Consider the following 25,463-nt stretch of genomic DNA (forward strand, 5'->3'; position numbering starts at 1 on the left):
ATTTCAGACCTAAATCTAAATGAGAATACGTAGCAATATTGGTGTAGCAATATTGGTGCAGCACAGAAGTCCCAATAAAAGATACTATGTGGTTTTAACAGGACAGTGTTGAAAGTTTTAAGTGGTCAGAATACATTTGTAAAGGCAATGTAGAGTCAAAATCTGTGTGCATATTTTCTTTTCTTTTATATTACAAACTTGGTTTTTCCTCTCTTTATGCACCAACTACTATAGGTTTTGGACTGAGCAGAAAGAAGCCATTCTGCTCCAATTCTAAAATAACCCAGGGGTTTTAAGGTTACAAAGAAACGTTCAAACACAATTCCTTTTGTTCAAACAATGCAAATTTATTAGTTTACTGCACAGCTGTTTCTATAATGTTGTGTATAAAACCAAATAAAGAAATGTACACATGGCTAAATACAGATCGCTTTGGTAAAAAGAACGCTGAAACAAACTCTTAAAGTGCATGAAATGTAAAGACGCTGTTTATAAAGAAGTGAAGCACATTAATGTGAAATTAAGTCCTTCTTAGAAGGAAAAGATACGAGTAAAAACACAACAGCAGACCTAAAACCATTTTGACTACATATAAAAATATGTCATAAGAAAAACACTGAAAACTGACAGGATGTTAGCATATTCGCAGAAACACGTGTCAGTGTTAATACAGGAAAACAAAACAAAACAAATGAATGTAAGAAAAGTAGAAACAATGTAGATCATATTTATTTTGTTGGTTCAACTCCCGCATGTTTGTCTTCTCCGTGCCTCACACGTGAGTGGAGGACTTTGGTGGAGAATGTGCCAGGACCACCGCCTCGCTGAAATTGCTGGAGAAGCTGGTGTGGTAGCTGGGGCTCCGCCTGCTGGGACTGCAGAGCCGAGGTGTGGATTTGACCCCTCGGACATTCTGGGCCTGACACAGCTTCCGGATCAGGAAGCGTTTGTCCTGGCCCTCCTGTAAAACAAAAAACCCGGCAAGATTTCAGTGCACGGATTTTTCCCCGGCAAGCCTTCACTTTGCAAACCGTCCAGCCTCCCCACCATGACGAGCTTCTCCCTTAGTTGATTGATGACTTTCTTGTGAGCTCCAGCAAGAGCAATCACATAAAACATGGCCAAACTGTAAAAAGAATAAGAGAAAAAAAAGAAACATTTTTAAGTTCAGCCAGAAAGACAAGAAGAAGTACGTCTACTAAAGTGTAAAACACCACACCGACAACTCACCACGTAACCACAAAGAAAGAGACGGCGAAGGTCTCTGACGCGAGCAAGTGAATGAAGGTTTTGGCGTTTTGTGGCAGGGCTTCTACTGCGTCTGGAAGCGCCTCCCAGGACGTGTTGTACCTAAAAAACGGTCCGCACGCCTGCGAGGACTTTATTCTGCATGCAGAGAGAGAAAAGTGAAAACAAAATCCAAACAGAACCAGAATGATGGTCGGTAAACTGTAGTGCAAAATTAAAAAGTGCATATGCACATAACAATGCAGCTTTATCGATTTTGCACTTGGTACAAATAAAATAAAAATCCCCAACAGATCTCCCAAAAAAAGAAAAAAAAAAAGAAAAAAAAAGGGTATTGCAAAACGTGTAAATATTTCAATTAATTAAAATAAGGAAAACTCAAGTACGACAAACTCATTGGATTTAAACGGTTTAAAATCTAAAATCTAAAGAATATAATCACTACTGTTAGTGTCTGTTATAGAAATCGGGAATTATTCCATGACAAAAAACAAACAGAAAAAAACAACTGAAGCATGCATTTGTTAATTTATGTTTCTTACCGTCAGTTGGTTAAGTTTTAAAGAGTCGTGGCTCCAGAGCTGCAGGCCCCTGTGCTAACGGCTGCAGTTTTGCTGTAACCTTTAGAGCTTAATCTCCTTGTAGAGGACAACTGTCCATTCAGCAGTTTTCCCCATGATGGAGAAGGCCTTAATACGGCCATAGCATAAGATTACTGTATTTACCATCCTGTTTTAATCTTATCTGATGTGTAAACCCTCTGGAAAAACTGAACTCTCATTAACTTTAGACCACATTAAATAAAATTACCATGAATAAAGGTATAAAATAAATCGCCCTGTGTGTAATGATTTACACTCATATGGGTTTTTGACTTTTTGAGTTGAATTACTGAAATAAAGGAACATTTCAGTGAATCAGTGATATCCCGACTCATTAAGATGTTCTTCCATCTTAATAAAGGCAAGTCTAGGAAATCTGAGATTGGAGGGCTGCTGTACATTTGCGTCAAACCTGTTCCATGTGATTAGTAAAGTAGCTGAGAGTCTCAAGCAGGCATATCATTTTGCACGACACTTACTGAGCAAGGCTAATAGAAATGGGCAAGCAGGCGAGAATCAGGCCGATCAGCAACACACCAAGGAAGAAGAAATTGGAGCTGGACGCTCGAAACGGCCGGGTGGCCGGACGGCAGTTTCTGATCAACGACAACTATGAGAGATTAAGACGATATACACATATAAATACGCTGCATTTACATGTATATAGAAAAATTAAAAGAGCAAATCACTTTGCAGTTTTCACACTTTTAAGTTCATACAATCAAACAAAAAAAAAGAAGCAGCAGCAACCTTTTTGATGTAGAAGATACAGAAGTATTTGATGGTGCAGATGGCCGGAAGCATGGGACAGTAGAAAGTGCCGATCCAGCAGATGGTCTGACCGTAGACAATTTCCAGCACATTTTGAGGAATACTGAACTCCTGCTGGCCCCACATCTTAGCCAAGGGACAAGCACAGAAATTTACAAGCATCCTGAGCAGGAAGAGAAAAGTGGCTGTCATGAAACTCAGAGAAACTGAAAAAACACAAATAAAAATGTAACTGAGGTCAACCAGAAATATAATCTTCAATTGGTATCAGTTTAAACAACACACACATTTTGAAACGTAAACTCCTACGGCTACGCAGCTGGTTAGTTTGGTGTGTTGGACTGTTGCTCTTATTTATCAAACAAGCCTGGGTTGGCCACTTATTGGAAGGTCATGGTTTTCTAAAGTTAGGGGGAAAAAAAACTTTCTATCATATTGTTCCTATGTTTAAAGTCCATTTGACGAGACGACAAAAGCTGTTTGAGTGAGCATTCTGTGGTTGAGCAGACCGCAGTAGAATAATTCAAAGTTCAAAGCGCCATTACCTGCTACACACCACGACAGAATCAAAAGCAGCTGTGAGTCAATAACAACACAATTCTCAATTAATTTCAGACCACACAATCCTGACACTTCAACAATCACCTTGGAATGCAGGAGACCTGATTTGTGCAAATTTCCTGATTAATTTGCGTAATAAATATCTGACCAGTAGGGGGCACTCAGCGTAATGAAACCTCAAGTCATGGTTTTACTGTTGGATGGAGGTCAGTTTTAACCCCAGCACATTTTCCAAGAACGATTCATTCTGTGAAACACGGTGAGCTGGTCGTCTCCTCATCCTCTGGCCCTGCGACTCTTCCTCAACAAGTCGTCCATAATCTTCTATGAATCATAGAAAGCTGATCTAAGGCGGCTCAAACTGAACAGCAGCGCCCTGAGCCGTTCATAAACCCGTTTTATAAGAAACGTGTCCCTGTGCCAAGGGGCCGTGTCGCCTCGTGATGAAATAACCGTCGTTTCTCACATGAACTTACTTTCGGGGAAACTCCACAAAGATGGTGACTGCAAGAATAATGATGAAGTCAAATATGGTGAGCTTGTACATCTCCTGGCCCACACGGGTCTCCCAGCACTGCAGATTGAAAAACAAAAACAAAACAAAAACACAAACCCACGGAGATGGTTAAAGAGAGAACAACAAAACAAATCTGACCAAACACACATTCTGCTGTTAGCAGAGGTTTGAACTGGAAGGTCTAGGAGAGTATGAGACGAGAAGAGATTATTTTTAGTATTATTATGAAGCTAAATTCTGAGCCCACACAATCTAAGGCTGCACCAACAGAAAACCTGCTCCCACGTAGAAATGTAGGTTATTTTTAGCTGTAGAGTTTAGAGGTTTAGGTCATGGCACCAAATATTTATCCACCTGCATCAATTAAAAAAGATTTCTGACTGGCTGGTGGTAAAAATGGCACCGTCAGCCAGGTACTCCAGAGGGTTAGGAAACTGGATACCGAAACAGAACCCGAAAAATTCAAGATGGGTTTGAGTCGACATTGTCAAGTTAAAAGTTTCTCCGGTAGAAAAAAAAAAAAAAAAGAAGAAAACAATGCTGCTTTTTACATGAATAAGCAGTCAGACTGGATCAGGAGCATCTATAAACGAGGTTGCCTTAGACTTTGACTGGGCCAATCTAACACATGGATACGCTTCATTATAAAAAGGCAAACTCCATCCTGGAACAATGATAAATGAATATTCCAACCCTACTTATAGAGCCTGTTTGTAACTGATATTATTTACACATTTCGGTAAAAGTGGCTGAAAATAAATCCAAACAAATAAAAAAAAAAAAATGACGACAACAAAGCATCATTTTCCTTCCACTTACATTAATGTCTCCACACTGCTTTGTGTTGGCGTGTCATATTAAATCCCAATAAAATGCATTAAAGTTTGTGGTTGAAATGTGACAAAAACGTGGAGCTGTTTTACTGTTGAGCTAATTATTGAAATCAGAGGAAAAACAACTTACAGGGCAAAGTTTTTGGTTGCCACAGGGATCCGTTCCACAATCATTGAGCTGAGACCACAGAGAGAAGAGCAAAACGACAATGCTGGTCAACCGCATGAAGACACACCTGTGGAGAGAAGGTGAAGTTCAGACGACGGTCGCCGTTTCTCCCAAACTAACTTAGCAGGACGAGTGTATGGGGGTAACACTGCACCTCATGAGAGTGAAGCGGATTTCGAAGGCGGGCGAGTAATCTTCATAGTTGATGATGACAGAGAAGAGGAGCGGCGTGATGAAGTTGGCCAAGGTGATGACTATGGAGGGCAGATACTCATGGATGAGATCCACCATGAAATTCACCTGCAGGAAGGAAACAGTTGCACTCCAAGTGACTTGCGTCGATGACTGTACTACACAGGATCGATTTTTCAAAATGTTTATAGACGGATGTTAGTGGAAGTTTGCATTTTAGAAAAAAATGATAATGTAAAACTTTGTAAATAAAGCGTGTAAAACAAATTTGCTTAATGTTTACTCGTCAAATGTTCCGTAAATCTGGAAATTGTTTAGGTTATTCCATCACCTAGATCTCCTCAACACAACCGAATATCCAGGAGGTGATTTTCAGAAAGGATCTTTTTACTAATTGATTTTAGTTGCCTGTGCGATGAAATGTGTGCGTAAAGTCTGCAATGTCTGCTCATGTGCACCAGTCAGGGGTGTGAATTATAACCCGTCAAATGACAGACGGGCTTCAAATTTTCCCGTCGTTTCAAAGAAATAACCGGTCAAACACGGAAAATATTCCGTTAACTCGACCTCTGGTCAGAACCATCAAAATAATGAACAGTGACGATGCTCCAGAGGAACGGAAAAGAGAAAAACACAACGGGAAGAATCGTATTAAGAAAACTGACATTAAAAGATGGACGCCATGCTTGAAACAAAACTCATGTCGGTGATATGTTACCTTTTTGTTTTTTTTTCCTTCTTTCTGGGAGAAGGTGGTGGCAACATAGATGGAGAAGAAGCAAGCGGCCAGCACTCCAATGACAAACATGTTGAGGATGACACGGAGGAGATAAATCCGACACTTGTCCTGTCTGGTGCGATCCGCCATTTTCTGTTTGATCCGCTCGTCCTCCAAATCAGTCTGGAGATACAGAAAACGTGATCCGCTGTCATAGCAGTAAATATGGAAACCAGAGAGGCATGACCCACAGCAAGAAAGCCGGGATAATTTCGGGCCAATAAATAAGAGGAACCACACTGTTTACTTGTGTTTCCAATGGTGTTTTTGACCAAATGAAAACAGGAAATATCTGCTTTTACAGCCAAAGAACGGGTTTTTGATAAATCTGTACAGATCCCACATTCATAAAGTTAATGGCGTCCATTAACTCAAGTGCCTTTCGCACTCAACCAGTCCATAACAAATGAGTTCAGCGAAGAGTCAAGGCAATAGCTTTTGTGAATATGCACAGAAATACAATAGACGTTCCATGTTTGCAAGGCAGAAGTTTACATACAATCATCACTGTCAAAAATGTCCTGGTTTTAGGCTTTAACCTATGAATTCTAGCCATTTTTTTATTTTCTAAAACAAATGTTGGTGGCACGGTTTTAATTTACTGTAGATATATTTTTTTTTACTCCAGAGTCAAAATAGGGCAAATATGTACATACAGCTCAAGTAATATTTGGTTAAAATCTGGAAACACGAGGCAGCTTCAGCAGATCTGCCAAAAGGTGTGATAATATATCAGGATGGAAATATGCTAAGATGTTGTTAGTGGCGCAAAATCTGTTTGATTTATCTCTCTTAATATATATAGAGAGAGAGACAACAAACTTTAAATGATTCAAACTCCTTTTAAAACTGACTGAAAGGCTTAAACAGAGTCCTGCGCTGACCTTGAGCTCGTAGAGCAGACTGTTCCTCTTCTGGTTCGCTGCGCTCTCGCTGGTGATGCAGAAGTCCCAGCCCGCAAAGATCTTGTTACAGAAGCTTTGAAAGCGATCCTCATCTTTGATCAGATGGCGCTTGAATCCTTCAGCGGACCTTAAAGAAAACACAAAACGTAAGGCTCCAACGTACTTCATGTGGGCATTGAGTTCGGCAGGCCGGTGGCTCTCTGTAAACAAAATGACGCGGTTTTCGTCACGCAGCTACGCCAATCAGAACAGACTCCGCAATTCGTCTAATCTGTGCTGGAGTCTTCAACACAAACGTTTGTATTCGGAAATGAGCTCAATTTGTGAGGAGTTGGGACCTTTTTTTCCAATACCTTTTAACAATCCAGAGCAGACTCAGGAGGAGGTATCCTAGAGTTGCGAGGAGATATGCCAGCGGCAGTTTGTATATGAACTTTGGGAAACGGATTTCATCCTTTTTGTAGAAGCCGTATAAAAGGTAAGTCCGTTCCAGAATGCCCTGGAGATAAAGCACAATGATTAAGTCCTGAACATAGCTTTATACACACAGTAACTTCAGAGGTAGGTAAAGCAAGCCAAGTGATTCAATCAAAACAGCTACAACACTGAGCGAAATCATTCAAAGAACCTCAGACAGACGGAAAAGTAAAAAAACAGCTGAAGAAGTTGGAGGTTCTACATTCTGGGTGAATAAAATGCTTAAAACAGAGACAAATTTAAGCCAAAATAGTCTTTACAGCACACAATGTTTGGCACAATTCTCTATTATCCTCTGTTGTTATTATCGATTTATATTTCTTTGTTTCTCTTAAGTCTTATGTTATTGTTTTGTTTTTAAAGCAGCAGCAGCAGAAACGTCGCGTTAGGGCAGCCCATCAGTTGCCCCACAGCGTTTATGTTAAAAAAATGTTAAAAGCTGACTGGAAACTTTGGAAGTAAAACATCAACAACAAAGAAAATACAGAAGTGGGCTAAACAAATATATCCCTTCCGGTACGTTCTGTATGCATAAACAAATGCCTTTTTCTTTTTCAAATAATTATCTTCTAAAGTTTACTACTGTTTATTATCCAAAAATAACAGGTAGCGTGAATTGAAGGTCAAATCAAACATTAATGTTAAACTGGGTGTGATGAGGAAGGAGCAGAGTTGCAGGTCCGTGTATTTTCAGAGATTTTCAAAACATCAGTGATCTTCCTGTTGCGTCTCCCCTTATAGCTAACTGACTGGAAAAATGTCCTAAAATCTAGTGGCTGATTACTAATACTAATACGATGATGATAAAATATGCATAAAATGCCACTGCATGTTATTTACGCCGCCATTTGTTTTTCTTATCGCTACCGCACGATACATTCCACTCTGCATTCAGATTCTCACCGCATTTGCGCCGAAAAAAAAAAATAAAAATAGTGCATCCCGCCACTTACAATTTAGACTTAGATTTACTGCTATATAAAGGAAAATAATTTGCTTAGCCTGGTGGGAGGACCAGTAAAGGCTGGCGGCCCGCCTGGTTAATAAACCCTGTAAAGGTTTAACTTGTTTAAGTATTACCAGGAAAATAAATATCATACATTAACATTAGAATACAGCAATAGCTACAGAAAAACATACTCCAGTTCATTTTCCCTGCGTGTTCCCACCAATGAAACCCTTAAGTCACATCCCCTACTTTATCTGATTAACCATAAATAAAACATTAGCTGGATCGCACAGAAACTTACTTCACCAGAAAGCAGATCTCGGATATGTTCGTGGTAGTTTATGAGTATCTTGCGAGTGGTGCTTGGGTAGGTACTGCAAACATTTCCTGTAGGAAAACGCGGTTAGATTCAGGCGCTTCGCCATTTCCCCTCCAGTTTAAGCTTCGTGACGGAAACAAACAGGTGTGTCCCCGCACCTTGATTCTCGTTGTAGGTGACATTTCTACTGGGCTGGGGGTCGATGATCATGGGCAGCATGACAAAGCAGAACATGACCAGAAAAACGATCAGGTTGAGCGCAACCAGGAAGCGCAGAAAGGAGAAGTAGGAAAGGATCCCCGTTCCAAACATCCCTACAGACAAATGAAAGAGAACGGTAAAAAAAAAAAAGAGCACGACCAAAAACCAAAAACCGGATCGTAAAGATGAGCCTTTGTTTGTCTCACCCTCTATCTGGTGGATGTCCGCCCTCCAGAGCTTCATGGAGCTTAGAAATGCGTGAGCGTCATCCGTCAGCCTCTTCATGTACCTGCGAGCGCCTGCCCTCCACTGTCTGCAGCTGCTTAAGTCTTTCCTCTCCTCCTTGCGCTGATCTCTGGCAGGTGATGCAGACAAAACAAAATGTTACTATCAGGCGCCGACTGACTACTGCTATCAAGGTATTCAGAAGTTGGTTGGTTTTGGAAGCCAGATAGTTTCTACTATTGGGTTCATGCAAGTGAGAAGCTGAGAAAGTGTCAAGAGTGACTAGAATCCTCTGCCCCTCCCTCACCTGTTGCTGCTTATAGCTGTTCAGCTGGCAGAGAGAAGGTTTTCACACTTCCTTAGAAAGTAATTCAATAATTTCTCCAAATTTGATTTAAATGTTTGTGTTAATTCTGCTGTAGTTCTCCTTCCGGGCATCATACACAGGGTTTTCCCCACAGTGAAATTCAAGCCCTTTTCAAGCATTTTCAAAGTACGTTTTCAAACTTTTCCAGGACCAAGCTAAATAATATTTTCAAAAATAATACAAGTGAGCTACAGAAGACAGTTTCAATTTCCTATTTATGTCATCTGTTTCTGTTACTACGGTAATAACATATTGTGACAGTATTCTTCATTCTACAGCAGGCAAGATAAACTGAAATGTAACAACATTTTTATGTCTTGTAATATCTCTTGGACACACCTTATGCATTCAATTGGTCCAGGAAAATTACAAATAAAGTCTCTAAAAACGTGTTCTTGCTAAGTTTTATTTGCATTTATCAAATAGAAGTAATTAATTTTGGTAGTTCTAGCCTGACTAAAACAAGAGAAGTTTGGTCTGATTTAACTTCCGGCAGTGAGGGAAAAAAAAAAAAGTGTGTCTCTTTTTATAATTTTTTAAAATATCCGATTTCAAATGTAAATATTGCTTGCCAAATTTAGGCTTTTAATCAGATGTTAGATTGCGCTTTATTAAAAATAAAAATTTACAGTTTGCATATGAAGCATTTTAAGGACTTTACACCAAAATCAAGCACTTTCCAAACCTTGAAAGCATATTTTCTCGAATTTTTTAAAGGATTTCAAGCACCCACACATTCACACAGTGAGAATCCCATTGCGGCGCACGCCTACTTCCTGCACGCAACCACAAAAACATGAAGCAACATGAGAGCTTTTCTGATTGCGTTAGAAGACATTTGATGGATACTCGGGAGTTTCCTACTTGTGTCTGCGTTTGTCAGCCATGGGTAAGGGTAATTCTCTGATGGCGCGCTGCTCCATCTGACTCTTCTGCCTCTCCTCCAGTCTGTTGACCGTGTTCATCCTGCTAGAGATGCTCAGCCTTCCTTTCCAGCTCCCTCTGCTTTTGACGCTTGACGATTTTCTGCGGTACAGCAGCGACTGGTAGCTGGGAAGTTGGTCCAGCAGCGGGTTGCTGGTGATCCGTCCCCCATCGCTAATGAAGAAAACTTAAAACAAACAAAAAAAAAAAACATAGCTTTGTTAATAAAAACATATAGAAATTAGCAAGGAAAGAAACTAATTGACTTTAACAAAATAAAGCTGTTTTACTAATTACGGTCACAAAAAAAAAAAAAAAAAGGATACCATTTCCTTCATTCAACAGGAAACTGAAAAGTGTGGTGTGTATTTGTATCCAGCCTTCATTAATCTATACTGGAGGTCTATCAGGAAATGAATTCCTCTTTGACAATCAGCTCAACCTCAGTCAGTTTCTGTGAAGAGTCATTTTCAGGTCTTGCCAAAGATTGGATTTATATATTGAAATTCATGTTTTAATATGAATATGATTTGATGCGTTAGTTTTCCCACAACATGAAACACATTCAAGACACACTTGCAATGCAGTGAAAGGTGTATGTTCTGCACAAAAATAGAAATAAACACTTTACCATGACTTTTTGTTGTTGTTGTCGTTTGTTTATATTTTGAACTCAAATTTTGAGTTTTGAATTCCTTAATGTATTTAATCATAAACTCATATTGTAATCTACCAACCCATTTAGTTTTTGTCTACATCGTGACTTAGGAAAAATACTTTCAGTTTAGATTTACTCACCTTAGTGGAAAAATAAGGTTTTAGGAGGAAAAGCCTAATGGTAAGGATTGTGAGAAAACATGAATGGATGGACTAAAAGATATGGACCAAGATAAGATAAAGATAAGACAAAAACATTATATTTCATTAATCTGGATTGATGCAAATACATATATTTTCCCATTTTCACACTTGATACAATCATGAATCCCGAACTTTTCCCCACTAGGTACGAGCCTTGTGTCATTAAAAAAAAGAGAAGCTAATTTTAAGACAATCGTTGACAAGCAGAACAACTTTAGCAGGAATGTGACGTTAGCTCGGAGTTAGCAATGTTAGCAGACAAGCTAAAACTGAACCATATTGACCTGTTGGACAAGTTCGTAAAAGTAGCAGAGGTTCGCTAAGAAGTTCATAATCACCTGAGTCGTCCTCCATTGTTCCTCTGTTCAGTAGAAAAACCGTAGCTTTAACGGATTCAAAAAGCTGCAAAATAAATATAGAACCAGAAGACTTCGTCGGCAAAACACTATACAAGAGAGGAAACCCTCCAGCTGTTGTCAGGAAGACAACAATCCATCCCCACAAACAACTTCCTGAATGCGGTTACCGATCCCAGACATAAGCTATGGAAGTCCGATACAGACGTTATTTGTGTTTGGTTTGGTTTCATTTTTTAAGTAGCTAATGAAATGTAGTCTTTTTATCTCATCTGGACCTGCCTTACATAGTTTCAACTAAAATGTCATAAGAATAGGTTTGTTCGTATTTTTTATATGCAATTTCGGTACAGTAATTATGTTTGTTTGCTGAAATTTAGGCAATTTTAATTCCTAGCAAATTTATGCTCTTTTACCTCAATTTAAATATCTTTAAAAATTGTTTTCTGTATTCATATATAAAATGCCATATTTAGTATAGTCATATCTTCAATTAAATAAAAAAAAACAATAGAGAAAAGTTCTTCCATAATTCAACTCACATTATATTGACTAATTACACCCAGACATATACATATCAGCCTGTTTGGCGCTGTGGGAAAACAACCCCAGTTTGTATACTTTATATCTAAATCTGCCAGATGTATGAATAATTTTGAGCCTAACTATGAGTACAGTACATGGGGTTATTAATGTACCAGGTCGGTTTGTATACATTTACGTGTTTTCTAGGTCTGTAAACTATTTTGGTATCAGGGCTTCAAAAGCTTTAGTTATTTTCTTTTAGACAAACCTTGTGTTTATGTTACAGATAGTTATTACATGCTAATATTGTCCAATTTCTAAGACATTTTCTCTTCGTGGGGAATGTGGCTCTTCTTAGTCATGCATTTCCTTTACTTGTTAAAGTTTCTTGTCACTTAGCAACGGCTAAGTACTTTTGCACTACCACACGCTGAACTCTAAGAAGCACACCAAAGTCTCCATAAAGAAACCCTTTAAATGTTAGCTAACACATATAATTGTTTCTCACATGTCGAGCTGTGATAGACAGGCTTGTAATATTCAGGAGTGGACTTTTAACTTTACAAGATCACACTTCCTGGTAGACAGGGAATATATTATCTCTCTCACGCAGTATGCCCCAGGTTGGCTCACAGGCTCACATCAGGTTTGTCCTGCATGGACCGGAGGAGTCCTAAGACCTTAACTACAACAATATTTTCACACAGTTTCCACTGGATCACTAAAAGGTAAGACGAGTTTAATAATAATGTTGTTATTTGATGTAGTTGAATTTCTGTCAGAACCTATTTGGCCCTATGTGGGGCAGAAACCAATCCTCCTCAATGAATTAATAATGAACAGATGCGGATTAGAGCAGAAGATTAAATTACACATGCTTTCCTCAAACAATATAGCTGTCACTCTGCTTAAACCCACTTGGCTTAAACATGTGACACTGTTTGTTTAGGCTATATTAATGCTGAATGAGGGCAACTTAATAAGGAGGGCTAAATAGTTCAAAGGAAAATATTAGATGGAAAATGTTTTATTCAGTTCATTTGACTGTTTTGTCCTCTTTTCCGCAGGACGTAATCAGGACTTGATGAAAATTCCCACTTTTTGAAGAATAAAAGGGTCTGCTTTTAAGGATCTAATGACGAGTTACAGTAATGGTGGAGTTTTTAACCCAGCCTACCATGACAGTGAGACTCTGGAAATTGACAGGAGGTTTGTATGACCAACTATTCTGTCTAAGCAATGTCTTCTTCTCTTGTTTTGTGTTGGAGTGTTCTTTAATTTTATAAAGTATTGTCTAAAAATCCTGCAATATTCTATATCACTGAAACCCAATTGAATATAAAGAAATAGGCAGTGATGAAGATGTACTTCTTTTAATCTACTCTAAGTTTTATGATATGAACTCAAAGGTCATGTTTGTATGAAGGCTTAACTTGCTTACTGTTACACTAAAGACAGGCATGCCAACAGCACATGTAAAAATTAAAGGAAGAAAAAAATGTAACAAATAAGTTTCACCGTAAAGCCTGTCCCACTGATGTACAAATATTTGAAAAACACAAAGCTTTTTATAAAGACTTTAATTTCTGTGTTGCATGAAATCTAGTGTTTAAACATGACCAGAGTCTTACGTAAAAAAAAAAAAAATTGTTTGTATCTGAAATATTCTAGTTTAAATATCAACTTCAAGCATGTCATAATCATAAACATGCAAAGTAAAAAAAAAGAAAAAAAAAGAAAAAATCTCTAATTTACATAAAAATACTGGCGGCTTTGATTGCCGGAATTTATTTATGGATTTTGCCGTAAAGATACAGTAAAGATTCGCTGATTGCATCGTATTTATATGGAAAAATTCTGGCAACCGCAGCTGCCAGTATTTTACCATAAATTAGAGACTTTCTTTTTTTTTAACAACGTAGCAAACTGAATGGGAGCAACTCATCTTTTGGCATTCAGGTCTTCCAGGACACACCAGCATACCAATCCGTATGCGAGAGTAGACCCAGCCCAGTGGGGGCATAATGTTGAGCCCAGAGATGACGGTGAGTGGGGAGCAGCCGGGGATGGTTGGAGTGGGAGAGAAAACGTCCCCATGGGGCTCATCTCCACACGCCTGGGAAGTCCTCCATTGCAGCATAACCCCAGTAAGTGAATCCCAACTGAGCTGCGAAGATAAAATTAGACCTTGTTTTTTGTTGCCTTCACAAAACTTTATTTCACCAATATTAAGTGAAAAGAACCGAAGAGACTGCTCTTAATAAAGTACAGCGAAGTTACTTTAACAGGGCAAAGATTTAAAATCTGTCCTTTGGGTTGAACAATAAATACCTTGGCTTTAAGCTAACACAGAGTCACTGAATAAAAAATAACATTTATGCATTTGGAATACCTTCATTTCTACATGCAATAACTTCTGTTTAATTCAAGTTGGAAAAGCTGAGACTAAAGAATAAGTTTGACATTTGATGCTAAAATGCATTTTTGGTAATACTGCTAACATTGTAACTTTTTCCTTCTGTATTCTTGATGTTCCCTTATGTAAATAATTATTTTACCCTTCTTTTTTATGTGGATCTTTGGATCCCTTCAAACGTCTAGTCATGTTTAATTAGTGGCTGTTTACTTTTTTACCTCTGTGTCTCTTTGTAACCATTTTGTTTGACTTCTTTCTTTTCTCCACACTTTATCATTCAGATAACAACACATTTCAGACTGACCCAGATTCTCAGTATGATCGCCTACCACCTGTTCAACTTCACTCTTCAATTTCAGGTAGTGTGTTTCACCAATTTTATCTCTTAGATGTTTTAATCACTAAATGTATTAATTTAGGATTTTTTTGTGATATTTTTGCTGAATGAGTTCTGTGTAGTTCTGTGTACCGGAAGATTCTCTTCGGTTATTAACCTCCTTAGAAATCCCCATTGGATAATCATTAATGCAGAACTTAGACACTAACTATCGATGAGAACAAGGAAGCTGGCAGAGAAAATAAAGCAGATTGAACTTAATTTTGACTTAGTTCACACTATTCCTTATCTAACCATACATTTTGTCGTATCTAAAAACACGTTTATGTGAAAAAATAAATTATATTATGTGAAATAAGTCCTGAAGGATTTTCATATTCAGCTTTTGCGGTCACCAAGTGTCTCTTAAGGTGACAGGACTTTAATTTGTACTGCAAGCCTAAAATGTATAGAGGACTAGATGACAGTATGCTGTCTGCAGAAATGAAAATTCACTCACCTCAATATGCTGGACAATTGAAAATGAAAGTAGACCATTGAAGGCAGAAAAGGCTAATGCTGGAGCAGTGTTTACTATTTATATCATACACCGCGGATCACAGGGCAAATATGCATTAATCTGATAAAAGTATAATGTTAGCAAATGGACATATGGTAAGCAGGCATTTGCTTTGGCTTTGTGACTTTAATTATACTATAAATACCTTTACAGTTACATTACAGGCCTAAAACTTTAACAATTTATATACATTTTTTTACATTTTTGTTTGTTATAATGGATCACACTGGTTGAACGATGCTGTGAAGTTTTTGTACACACTGTTTTGACTTATTCCGATGTCTTTATTGATCCCCTGACCATTTTAATCTGACTAAGCAGGCTCAGACAAAATGACACAGATTGATTATAGTTTCTTAAAATATACATACACAGGCTATGTATATTATGCTGGGTAAACTGTGAGAAATCATTTCAAGTGTAGCTTTTTGTTCTGTTTAATTTTGGAAGTTTTTTATTTTTCTTCCAAAAATGTTGAGACAAACCAAACCAGAACTCTCACATAGGACAAAGAGAGATAAAAGGTGTTTTAGTAATTCATCATTTGGCTCTTACAAAGTAAAAAAATATGATTAAGGTGAATATTTTAGATTATCTGATATAACCAGATAATTACTTAATCCAGAGGATAAAATCATCAAAAAGATTATCTATGAACATACTACTATGCCCGCCCTTCACATTTGTTCATACAAGTTAGTGATGTCTGGATGGGAGGGGTGGGGAGGGGATGGGGGCAGATAGGTACAAAAAGTAATTAGTAACAAAAAGTAATATCATCAATCAAGTGACACATTCGGCACAGTAATATTTAAATGCAGTGTGGTGCAATCAGTTTCACTATCACAGGTTTTAATCAGAAATAAAGATACTGTTGCATAAAAGTTGCCACATACGTTCTCAAACAAATATGCTTACTCTGACTTCCTGCTCTTTAAGGATCTTTATCAGTGCATTATGGCCAACGCGACTATCTCAAAAAAAGCATAGGTTAGAGGGGGGGAAAAAATAGACAAGCATTCTATACAAATACAGCAAAAATAAATGAATTTATGAACTGATGTAAATATCAGCATTGTCAATACTCAGCCATGAACACACCTGGTCTTTTTTCTCCTCACATTTATACAGGGAACATGACAATGAGATGGAGAGGAGTAACAATGAGACGGATGAGTATGTTTCCTAACGCTGATCCTGCCCATGCGGCTTTCACAGAAGATGCCATCAAGAGCGAGATGGAAAATGGTACGAGCCCATCACCGGGTGTTTGGTTACAACGAGTGCAAAGTGCGTCACCCGATCTGCATACTGGGTGATGGTTCTTTGAAAGAACCATCTTGTTGTTTCTTGTCTGACAGAGGAACAAAACCTCATCAAGGAGCTTGTTGCCCTGTCGACAACGGAGCAAATCAGGAAGATCCGGGAGCTGCCTGTGAGCTTTGAAGAGAAGAAACACGTCAGGTTTGTGGAGAGTAGTAAAGGGTGATAAACAATCCCTTGCTGCAGTCATTCCAATGCACTCAGTTAATCATCAAACCTTTTTGGGAACCATAAAACCAAGCTTATGCAAATACTTGTTTGTTTCAATTATTTCCATTGTGGCCTTGTACTTAAAGCTCTAGAGCACATGTGTCAAACTCAAGGTATGCGGGCCAAATCCGGCCCACAACAGTGATTTATGTGGACTGCAGAGAACCAACAAAATAAACAGAACTTGAAGATAAGAGCGTCTATGTTTTATAGAGTGAAATTACATCAGTGTGAAAAGATGTTTCATAGTAATTAAATTTCAGAGGTACTCATCAAATGTGGAGACAACCATTAATATTTTAAGAGTTTTGAAACGGTAGTTTTATTAGTACTTTCAGCCACAACTGGCCCTTTGAGGACATTCATCATCTTGATGTGGCCTGAAATGACAATGAGTTTGACTCTCCTGAAGCAGGGAGAGATTCAGGGCATTTCTGAAATAGTTGGCCACAAAACTGAGAGCTCCTGCATGGCCTTTTCTAGACCTCCTGCTGAAACACCTCTGGCCTCTGAGTGCCCCGGAGGGCAGCCTGCAGCTGTCCTGGAGGGTTTGACCTTTATTTTTTGGCCTTTCTTCCCACTTCTTCCAGCAGAACTATTTTCACATCAACATTTAGATAAAACATGCAACTACTCGATTAACACAGGTTTTACAATAGATAGGACTCATTGTAGAGTATTTTCAGGCTTCTTGAATATGCAGACTTACTTAATTAATATATGATGAACATTAAGCTATACTGAAGAAGTCGTATTTTTCTCATATTTAGAAAATTTTTGTGATACTTCTCTGTGAATGAATGGTTAGACACAAACGTCTTGCCAGAAACATTCAAGAGGACCAGAAGAAAAGAAGTTAAAGGTCAAACCTGAGATGTTTGTGTATTAGATACTAACATGCATGTGACAGGAACTCCCGAGTAGAATAATACAGTCTAATGCAATCTGGTAATCACTTCATGTTTGACTCATTTGTGTGTAAGTCAGATTTCTTACACAACACAAGGGCCAAAGGTTTTTATACAGACCGTGTTGCTGTTTTGCACTGTATCTGAGATGTGATCTTATATCAATGTATTTTCACAGGACACAACTAATGGCATTCAAGTCTTCAGGACGGTACCATCACTTCTCATCTTTATCTGATTTTTCTCAAAATATGTCACTGGTCAGTATTTTCTTTGTACTTAAACTTCATTCAAAAATGTAATGAGGGTGTATACTTATGTGTGCTTTTGTGTCACTTGCTTCTGCTTTAGTCAATACGAAGGTTTGGTTACAGTGTAAAATCCGCCAGGCAGACCCTGCAGCTTTGGCAAGGCATCATGAAGGAGATTGGGGGAAAATTTGGCTCCAGTGTTCTCAACTATTTTGTGCTCCTAAAGTGGCTTCTCTTGTTCAACATTTTCTCCTTCCTGGTCAACTTTGGCTTCATTACCATCCCACTCCTGGTTTATGACCTTTCACCCAACGTGTCCCCAAACGTGAGCTTCAGAGGTCTGGAGTTACTCACCGGAGCTGTAAGTGGATTTATAGGTCTGGAAATTATTCCGATGCCTCTTTAAAGAGTTTATATGATTTGTTATTGCTTACTGAAGCTGATGTTCAGAGAGGTCCAGTCAGGTCAGTTCCTTGTTTGGAAATAACTCATCTTCAACCTAATAAGGGGTGGTTTTCTCAATCTTAGATTTTGAATACTATCAATGCTGAATATAATTACTTGATCAAACTAACCCAACCTATTATTCACCAACTCCAGTTTGGCATTTATGTCTTCAGAATAACCAGTCAGTGGAAGTCTGTATGTAAATTTTAATTTATAGCATTTTCAAATGGCAAATGTTATGTTATGTTGTTGTAGCTAAGAAAACAATAGCTCTTGATTTGGTATGATTTAAACATATAGTTCTCTTTATTTGCTCTATGAATGAAGGACGTAGGGCTGCACAGTGGCACAGTGGGTAGAGCTGTTGCCTTGCAGCAAGAAGGTCCTGGGTTCGATTCCCAGCCCGGGGTCTTTGTCCCTAATGGGGTCAGGAGGGTTCCTGGTGTTTATCTCCAGCTGCGTTCCTGGACAGGTCGCCAGTCTGTCGCAGGGCAACACAGAGACAGACAGGACACACAACCATTCACACACACACTCACACCCAGGGAGAACTTAAGCACAAATATAGCCTTGTCAAATAGTAGAAGCTCTGATTAAATGCAACTCTAGTTTGTAAAAATGTATTTATACAAAACCTCACACACACGGGTGGCGTTCATATATGTTTGCTTCTTCAGGGTTATTTCAACTACACCATCATGTACTACGGGAGCTACAGCAATGAAACAATTAGGGGCCTGGTGGATTACGACATGCAGCTCGCCTATTTCTTTACCATCTCGGTCTATATGGTGCTGTGTGGACTCATGCTCATTTTCAGGTACTTTGTTCTTCTTTCAGTCACTTCATCCACCTTAACCTTCCAGCATTTCTTCGTGTGACATACACATTTTATGCAATCTGGCTTCATCCCAATGCAGCATGGCGAGCTCCTTTAAAAAAAACTATGCCCTGGCAGACCCAACTTCAAACAGTGCATGGCAGCTCTTGTGCAGCTGGGATTTCAGCATAACCAACGAGAAAGCAGTGAACCAGCGTAAGAACAACCTTCGAATCCAGCTGAAGGTGACTCCTGCTCTTCTGAAGATATTTGGCGAGAAAATTAACATTTAATCTTTGAAATAAGTGGACCTACTAGCTAAATGAAATGACTCTGTAACTCCAAAAGCATTCATTCACCCATTCAAATAGTTGAATTGAGATTTCAGGTCACAGTAACTTCTATGACCACAGGTTTATAAAATCCAGCATCGTGTGTGCACAAGGTTTGGTTCTGACATTTTTTTTTCACTATTAAGCATCACATATTCAACTGTTAAGTAGCTTAGTAACAAAGAATGGTTGAACTCAGCCGCAGAGTGAAAGGTCATGAAAAATCTCAAACTGAGTTTAACAGATACTGATGTGAAGAGTTTGGACATGTATATCATCTTGTTTTCAAATATTTTTGTGTAGTACACAATTTGTTGCTGTTCAAGCACAAAATGCAAAGTTAGCGCAATATTTGTCATCTTGCTGCTATTCCAGGAGTCTTTATCAGAAAAGGCACACAGAGAGCGACAAACAACTTCTGAACAACTGAAGAAGTATGGGATTTATTTTAGCTCCTGGCTCCTCTCCACCGGTTTAGCTGTTGGCTGTGGAGCTAGCATCTTTTATCTCTGCCAATACGAAGACGAGGTACGTAAGAGTGCAAGCATGTTCTTATTGTTGTCGAAATCCAATAACAAAGAACTGTTATTACCTGGACTGACTCTAAAAGCAACAGGCACAGCATCTGTGCCATTACCCTAAGTTATGTTTTATGTCTTTTGTCAGGAGAGATGCGTAGACTTCGTCTCACAAACAGTGTTTATCTCTGAGGATTGTCTCTTTGTTATCGTTACAGCGGGCTGAAGACACCGAAACTTGGTCCGCACTGAAGGAAGCAGAGACACTCCTGGTTCCCTTTGTAGTGTCTTTGATGAATATGGTCATTCCCCTCTTCTTCTCCCTCTTCAACAAGTTCGAGCAGTACTCCAGCCAGCGCAAACAGATTTATGCCCTGTTGTTCAGGTGAGGTGTTAGGGGTGCATATACCCTAAAGGTTTTAGGACATTAAAACAAAATGAATCCATTTTTCTAGATTTGTTCTTCAGTAGTTAGATGTGCTTGAGTTTTTCTAAGATATTTCCGTTAGTAATTTTATCATGACAAGATAAAAATCTGATACTGCATTGAATAAACCTTGACTTTGTTCAAGTCTTTGAAAGAAAGGTTCAGATCTGATATAATGGCATATTGTTTAATTAACTTTCTCTATCACTACACAATGACTTGTTTGTCTTTTTTTCTTTCTTAGAAATGTGTTACTCCGGATATCCATTTTGGGTGTTTTGTGCTATTACTGGATGAATACAGTGTCTCAGAAATTCACAGTATGTATTTGTCAACATCCCTTACTACTTTTTTTTTTTGTCATAAATTATTGTGTGTTTATTCATTGAAAAACTTGTTTTCTCTCAGTGCTGGGAGCCCATGGTTGGACAGGCTTTGTACCGTTTGGTCATTGTCGATTTCATTTTTCTGATGCTGGGATCCTTGTTTGGAGAGTTTCTGAGCAAGTGAGTAGCATTTTTTCCCATTTACATTACCATCAATGAAGCATGGAGAATTATTCTTTAATGATAGCTGCACTATACATTTCTTTTGATAACAGTGTGATTGGGACCAAGATACAACCACGTTTAGGAGTACCAGAGTTCGATGTAGCCAGAAATGTCCTGGAAATCATTTATGCTCAGACTCTGGCCTGGTAAAAACATACGGGGCAGTTTCTATTTTCATGTTTTGAATGATTGCAGGAGGTAGTTGAGTAAAAGTTTACACTTTTTCTTTCATTAGGATTGGAATCTACTTCTCTCCTCTGTTACCTGTGATCCAGATTCTCAAGTTCTTCATCTTGTTTTACTTGAAAAAGGTAAATGATGGTTTAAGGTGATTTGAAAACCTACTATATATCGCAATGACACACCTAGATAGAAAAGGCAGATACAATGCCTCTCCCAACAGAGTCGCACTATTCACCCGTCTGGGTCTCATGTTACTCTTTGTTTATTTCTGTCAATAATTAATTTAAATCCTTTCATTGCTCAGTTAAAAAGATTTAATTTTTGCTTTTATGCAACTGGGAGCTCTGGTTTCTCAATAATGAGGATAATCAAGTGGCCTTTGTTTGATTTACGAAACAACTCTAGGTAGATCTATTGTTAAACGCTTAATGAACAAACTCAGTGACCTCTAATATCATGCTTTCCAAGTTCAAAACTTTTCTATTCTGTGAAATATAGACGCAATGCTTAGGCTTTTATTGAGTGAGGATATGACTCACTCTCCAGGGCTGCATGACCTGTGGACCAACATGTCTTCTCCAAGGAACTTTTCCATTTTATATTGTATGGTCTATTATGCATTTTATAGGTAGAATTACACCTGCTTGTTGTTTTTCTTGCTGTTGTATTCATGTGTTTGTCACCAACTCTCCAACGTGGAGTAAAGACAGAAGCTAGCAGGCTAAAATCGCTCATATATTAAAGCGCTAATGTTCATCAATATGTGTATCCGCTCCTCCCTTAGGTCAGTTTGACTCACAATTGCCAGCCTCCACGGCGTTCCGGCAGGGCAGCTCAGATGAAGACCATCTTCATCTTTCTCCTCTTCTTTCCTTTCTTTGTGGGAGCCCTGTCTATCGTTGCGTACACCTCCTGGAGGTACATGAGCATGACTTTCACCGCTGCTAAGATGTGTTGTAGCTTGATGCTGTGTCATATATGATGATATCCTATTTCCCACCACAGGCTGACCCCTTCGGAGCAGTGTGGCCCTTTCCGGGGCCTCAACAGCACATTCAGTGTGACTGGAGAGTGGATAGATGGCGTGAACAATATTTCTAGTGCTCAGTGGGTTGTGTGGATCTACCAAAATGTCATCAGGAGTGAAATTTTCTACTTTCTTAACACACTCATCATCCTGTAAGCATCCGTCTGTGTATGTTTTATTAATTGAGTCTTAAAAGGTTTTTGACATCGGTTACCTTTCTGCCATATTTTACGTAACAGACCAACTGAAAAAAGTGCTTAATATTTATAATAGTTTTATTTAGATCTATCCAGGCACAGCTGGTATCACTGTTGTCTTGCAGTAAAGAGGTCCTGGGTTCAAATCCTGGCTCAGGGTCTTTCTGATTGGGTTCAACCTGCTGACCTGGCTAGGACGTTCCTCGACCCTGCGATTCTGCAACAACGATACATAAATTGATGGTTTTTTTTTTATCTATCTGCTTCACAGTTGTGCACAGGTCTGTCACATAGAATCTGATTAAAATATAAAAGCGTTTATGGTCATAAAGTGATGGAATGTGGAAACGTTTAAGGATTAGGGATGCTGTTGCCAGGCACTCTAAGTGCAGAGTGCGTTGTTCATTAATGTGGAATCTTTGCGCAATAGTTGTCAAAGTGTGAACAATTCTTGTCATGTTTCTTTTCCCCCAGTGTCATCATATACATCTTCTGGCAGCTCATTCAGGGCCGAAAGCAGCTCATTGTTCTTCTGAGAAAGCAGATTATTAATGTAGGTTTAAATTGTCCACCTGAATGAGTGTTTGACTAGTACTAATTTCATTTTGCTTTTTTTCCCAGTTCATTTATCATATACATTTTGTGCTGATTTTACAACCACCTCTGATTTTTTACTTCACATTTTTCACTCATCAGGAGGGGAAAGACAAGTCCTTCCTGTTAGAAAAGTTGCAGAACCTGCAGCAATCCTGTCCGGAAGTTATCAAAAAACCCAAAAAACGGACAACTGTATGCTTTGCACATATTTCTATTCAAAACTGATTTGTTTACAGTTTTTTTGTGTGTGTGTATGTGTGTGTGCTTTACCTAATGTCTTGTTGTTCTTCAGCATGCAAGTCGACGTTCAGCTGAGCGCTCCTTTGGAACTCAGTCCAACTCAAACGCAATGGTTCAGGTTCTACTCGCTCGCCAGCAGCTGGAAGAAGAGGAGAGACGCAGTGCCAGTGGCGTTTCAGTCCCGTCTGACATTTCCGCCTCTGACGCCGTGATGCAGGCCATGCTGGCCCGCCAGAAAGCTGAGAGACAAGATGAAATCGTCTACGAAACCACCGATGGACGCCCTCCTTCTCTCGATGCAGTGGCGCAGAGCTTGGCAGCCAGACAGAGGGCTGAAGAGAGGGATGACTACTGGAGCACGACCCACTTTAACCGAAGTAGCCCAGTTTACAGTTCCATTATCCAAGTCAGACAAAGTAATGAAAGGGACAGAGAAGATGATTCACATGATGCTTCATCCCCCCTATCAAGTGTAATGAGTCAAGTCATGCAAGCCAGGCAGAAAGCAGAGGAAGAGGAATGGAATCAGAAGATCCATCCTCCGGGGCAAAACCCGGCTCCTCCCGGCTCCAGCGCTCTCATCCAGGCCATGTTGGCCCGGCAACAGGCCCAGAATGAATATGATGATGGTTATTGACCAAAAGCCTCAGACTTCAACGGAAAAAGTCACATTATCAACATTATTGTGTTATGAATCATTTCCATTATGTCAGATGTTTCTCTCGACTGAAACTTATTCAGTTCAGTTAAAAAGTAACAGATACTGCTATAAGGGAATAAGAGCTGCAGGTTCACCTCTTTTATATACCTGAGTATGTGTTAGTTCTAGTGTATTGTCCATGGATGTGTGTAGAGGTATAGAAGTGAACATTGAGGTTTATCATGTGCCATTTTAAGTGCAATCTTTAAAAAAGAAAAAAAATGTTAACTGCTTGTATTAATGTTGGTTATCTAGAACTGTTACCACTTAGAAAATAAAAAAGTTATGTTTTGCATGGACAAAACACTATTTAAATTAATTCAATTTAATTAACATCTTTGTACAGTTGAGCATTTTATTTCTGGCCAGTGTGTACGTATATATTTTTACCCAGTGTTAAATAATATTTCATTAATTGTTTTACTTGCTATATATTTATAAAATCAATCAATGTTTAAAAAGAATAAATAAAAAGATTCTGGAGATGGAGCAGCTTGTTCTTTTTTTAATTCACAAGAATTTTAGAAAGTTCTGAAAAAGTGGAAGTGCAATAATTGAAACTATTATAGAAAATGATTTTTTTTAAAAAAGTAATGATTAACAAAATAAAATATAAAGTTTGTTGATGTGGAACATTCTATTAATCCTGCATTTTTCAGAGATGTGGTTTAACTTTTAGATTTGTTACATTTTTGCTTTCAACACTGCGGAAAACCCCTTATGATTTAGAGTTTCTCCAGTTTTATTTAAACTTTTTTGACAACTATGTGCCACACAGTGACGGCACAGGCAGAGCGCGTATGACCCATATTCAGAGGCCTCAGTCCGTCACGGGACCGAGTCCCGGCCCACTGACCTTTGCTGCATGTCACACAACCCAATTCACTGTTGGATCACTATCAAATAAAGGTCACAAGAGCTGGAAAAAAAAAGCTTTTAAAAAAGGATTTTTTTTTTTGGTAACTAAATATTACAAAACTATCCATATATTTATTTTACCTGCTTACTTGTTGCAGAGTTGCTGGTGCATACATCCAGTGAATAAGGAGTGAGACATTGCTCATCCAACACAGAGATCAACAGGACAGACAACCATCCTCATACACACACTCACACTGAAGGCAGCTCAGAGAAGTTGCCGCATAGAAAGATTTTTTGACTGGGAGGATGCTGGGGTGGATGGAGAGAACATTCAAACTTGACATAAAAACAACAAAGTGATGAGTGATGAAAGACAAAGAAACCTTCTTTCAGCCAGCTGACAGCCAGTGTGCATGGCTCAAGTTACTTCATCAGCTCAGTTACTCTAGGTGCCATATTTCTATCCACAGCATGATGGAAAATCATCTTGGAACTCCATGTTTTTAAAACCGTGGTATCCTGATAATGGTAGATGGCCTGCAACGAATCTGAAACTTCAAATGATAAATGGTTCAATAAACGTGCGCTTTATTCACCACATTGAAAACCCAGTTAGGCCTATTGGTTGTTCTGGTCTTTCAATCTGACCCAGTCCAGGGCTGCGAGAAACAGAAAGACACGCACTCCAATTGTATGGGTGAACTCAACATTTCTTTATATATTACGATATATTCAGTTTCACAAATAAAGAAAAATAAAACACATCAACATCCATGGTT

At 38.7% G+C, this 25,463-nt stretch overlaps 2 protein-coding genes across 2 annotated transcripts; one reads left to right on the forward strand and one right to left on the reverse strand.

The window, feature by feature from the left end:
• Window positions 1-326: 326 nt before the first annotated feature.
• Window positions 327-11,445, reverse strand: LOC122829262 (transmembrane channel-like protein 7). Its single transcript, XM_044113688.1, has 16 exons — window positions 11,238-11,445; window positions 9,979-10,225; window positions 8,729-8,877; window positions 8,480-8,635; window positions 8,304-8,389; window positions 6,930-7,075; window positions 6,556-6,703; window positions 5,612-5,794; window positions 4,856-5,001; window positions 4,663-4,768; window positions 3,659-3,756; window positions 2,601-2,784; window positions 2,330-2,460; window positions 1,231-1,386; window positions 1,048-1,126; window positions 327-961 (listed from the first exon to the last, which is right to left on the reverse strand). The coding sequence occupies exons 1-16, from the start codon at window positions 11,251-11,253 to the stop codon at window positions 773-775; spliced, it is 2,220 nt and encodes a 739-aa protein (XP_043969623.1). The 5' UTR covers window positions 11,254-11,445; the 3' UTR covers window positions 327-772.
• A 665-nt stretch (window positions 11,446-12,110) lies between these two features.
• tmc5 (transmembrane channel like 5) lies at window positions 12,111-24,207 on the forward strand. The gene is made up of 21 exons (XM_044113689.1): window positions 12,111-12,508; window positions 12,848-12,989; window positions 13,740-13,927; window positions 14,478-14,555; window positions 16,224-16,340; window positions 16,454-16,556; window positions 17,712-17,793; window positions 17,885-18,145; window positions 18,909-19,051; window positions 19,152-19,296; window positions 19,759-19,911; window positions 20,120-20,286; window positions 20,573-20,648; window positions 20,737-20,834; window positions 20,930-21,025; window positions 21,115-21,190; window positions 21,847-21,980; window positions 22,068-22,241; window positions 22,761-22,839; window positions 22,983-23,075; window positions 23,176-24,207. Exons 2-21 carry the CDS (start codon window positions 12,916-12,918, stop codon window positions 23,758-23,760), a joined length of 2,922 nt encoding a protein of 973 aa, XP_043969624.1. The 5' UTR covers window positions 12,111-12,508; window positions 12,848-12,915; the 3' UTR covers window positions 23,761-24,207.
• The last annotated feature ends 1,256 nt before the right edge of the window (window positions 24,208-25,463 follow it).

Source organism: Gambusia affinis, linkage group LG04 (genome assembly GCF_019740435.1).
Source record: "Gambusia affinis linkage group LG04, SWU_Gaff_1.0, whole genome shotgun sequence".
In the NCBI taxonomy this organism is placed as follows: domain Eukaryota; kingdom Metazoa; phylum Chordata; class Actinopteri; order Cyprinodontiformes; family Poeciliidae; genus Gambusia; species Gambusia affinis.

Excerpts from the sequence above, each read along its gene's own strand:
- LOC122829262 (XM_044113688.1), bottom strand. Across the intron at positions 7,076-8,303 it reads GAGATCTGCTTTCTGGTGAA|GGCATTCTGGAACGGACTTA; the intron begins GTAAGTTTCTGT and ends CTTTATCTCCAG. Across the intron at positions 6,704-6,929 it reads CTGCTCTGGATTGTTAAAAG|GTCCGCTGAAGGATTCAAGC; the intron begins GTATTGGAAAAA and ends GTTTTCTTTAAG.
- tmc5 (XM_044113689.1), top strand. The coding sequence starts at position 12,916 with ATGACGAGTTACAGTAATGGTGGAGTTTTTAACCCAGCCTACCATGAC. Across the intron at positions 21,026-21,114 it reads TATGCTCAGACTCTGGCCTG|GATTGGAATCTACTTCTCTC; the intron begins GTAAAAACATAC and ends TTCTTTCATTAG. Across the intron at positions 22,840-22,982 it reads TGAGAAAGCAGATTATTAAT|GAGGGGAAAGACAAGTCCTT; the intron begins GTAGGTTTAAAT and ends TTCACTCATCAG.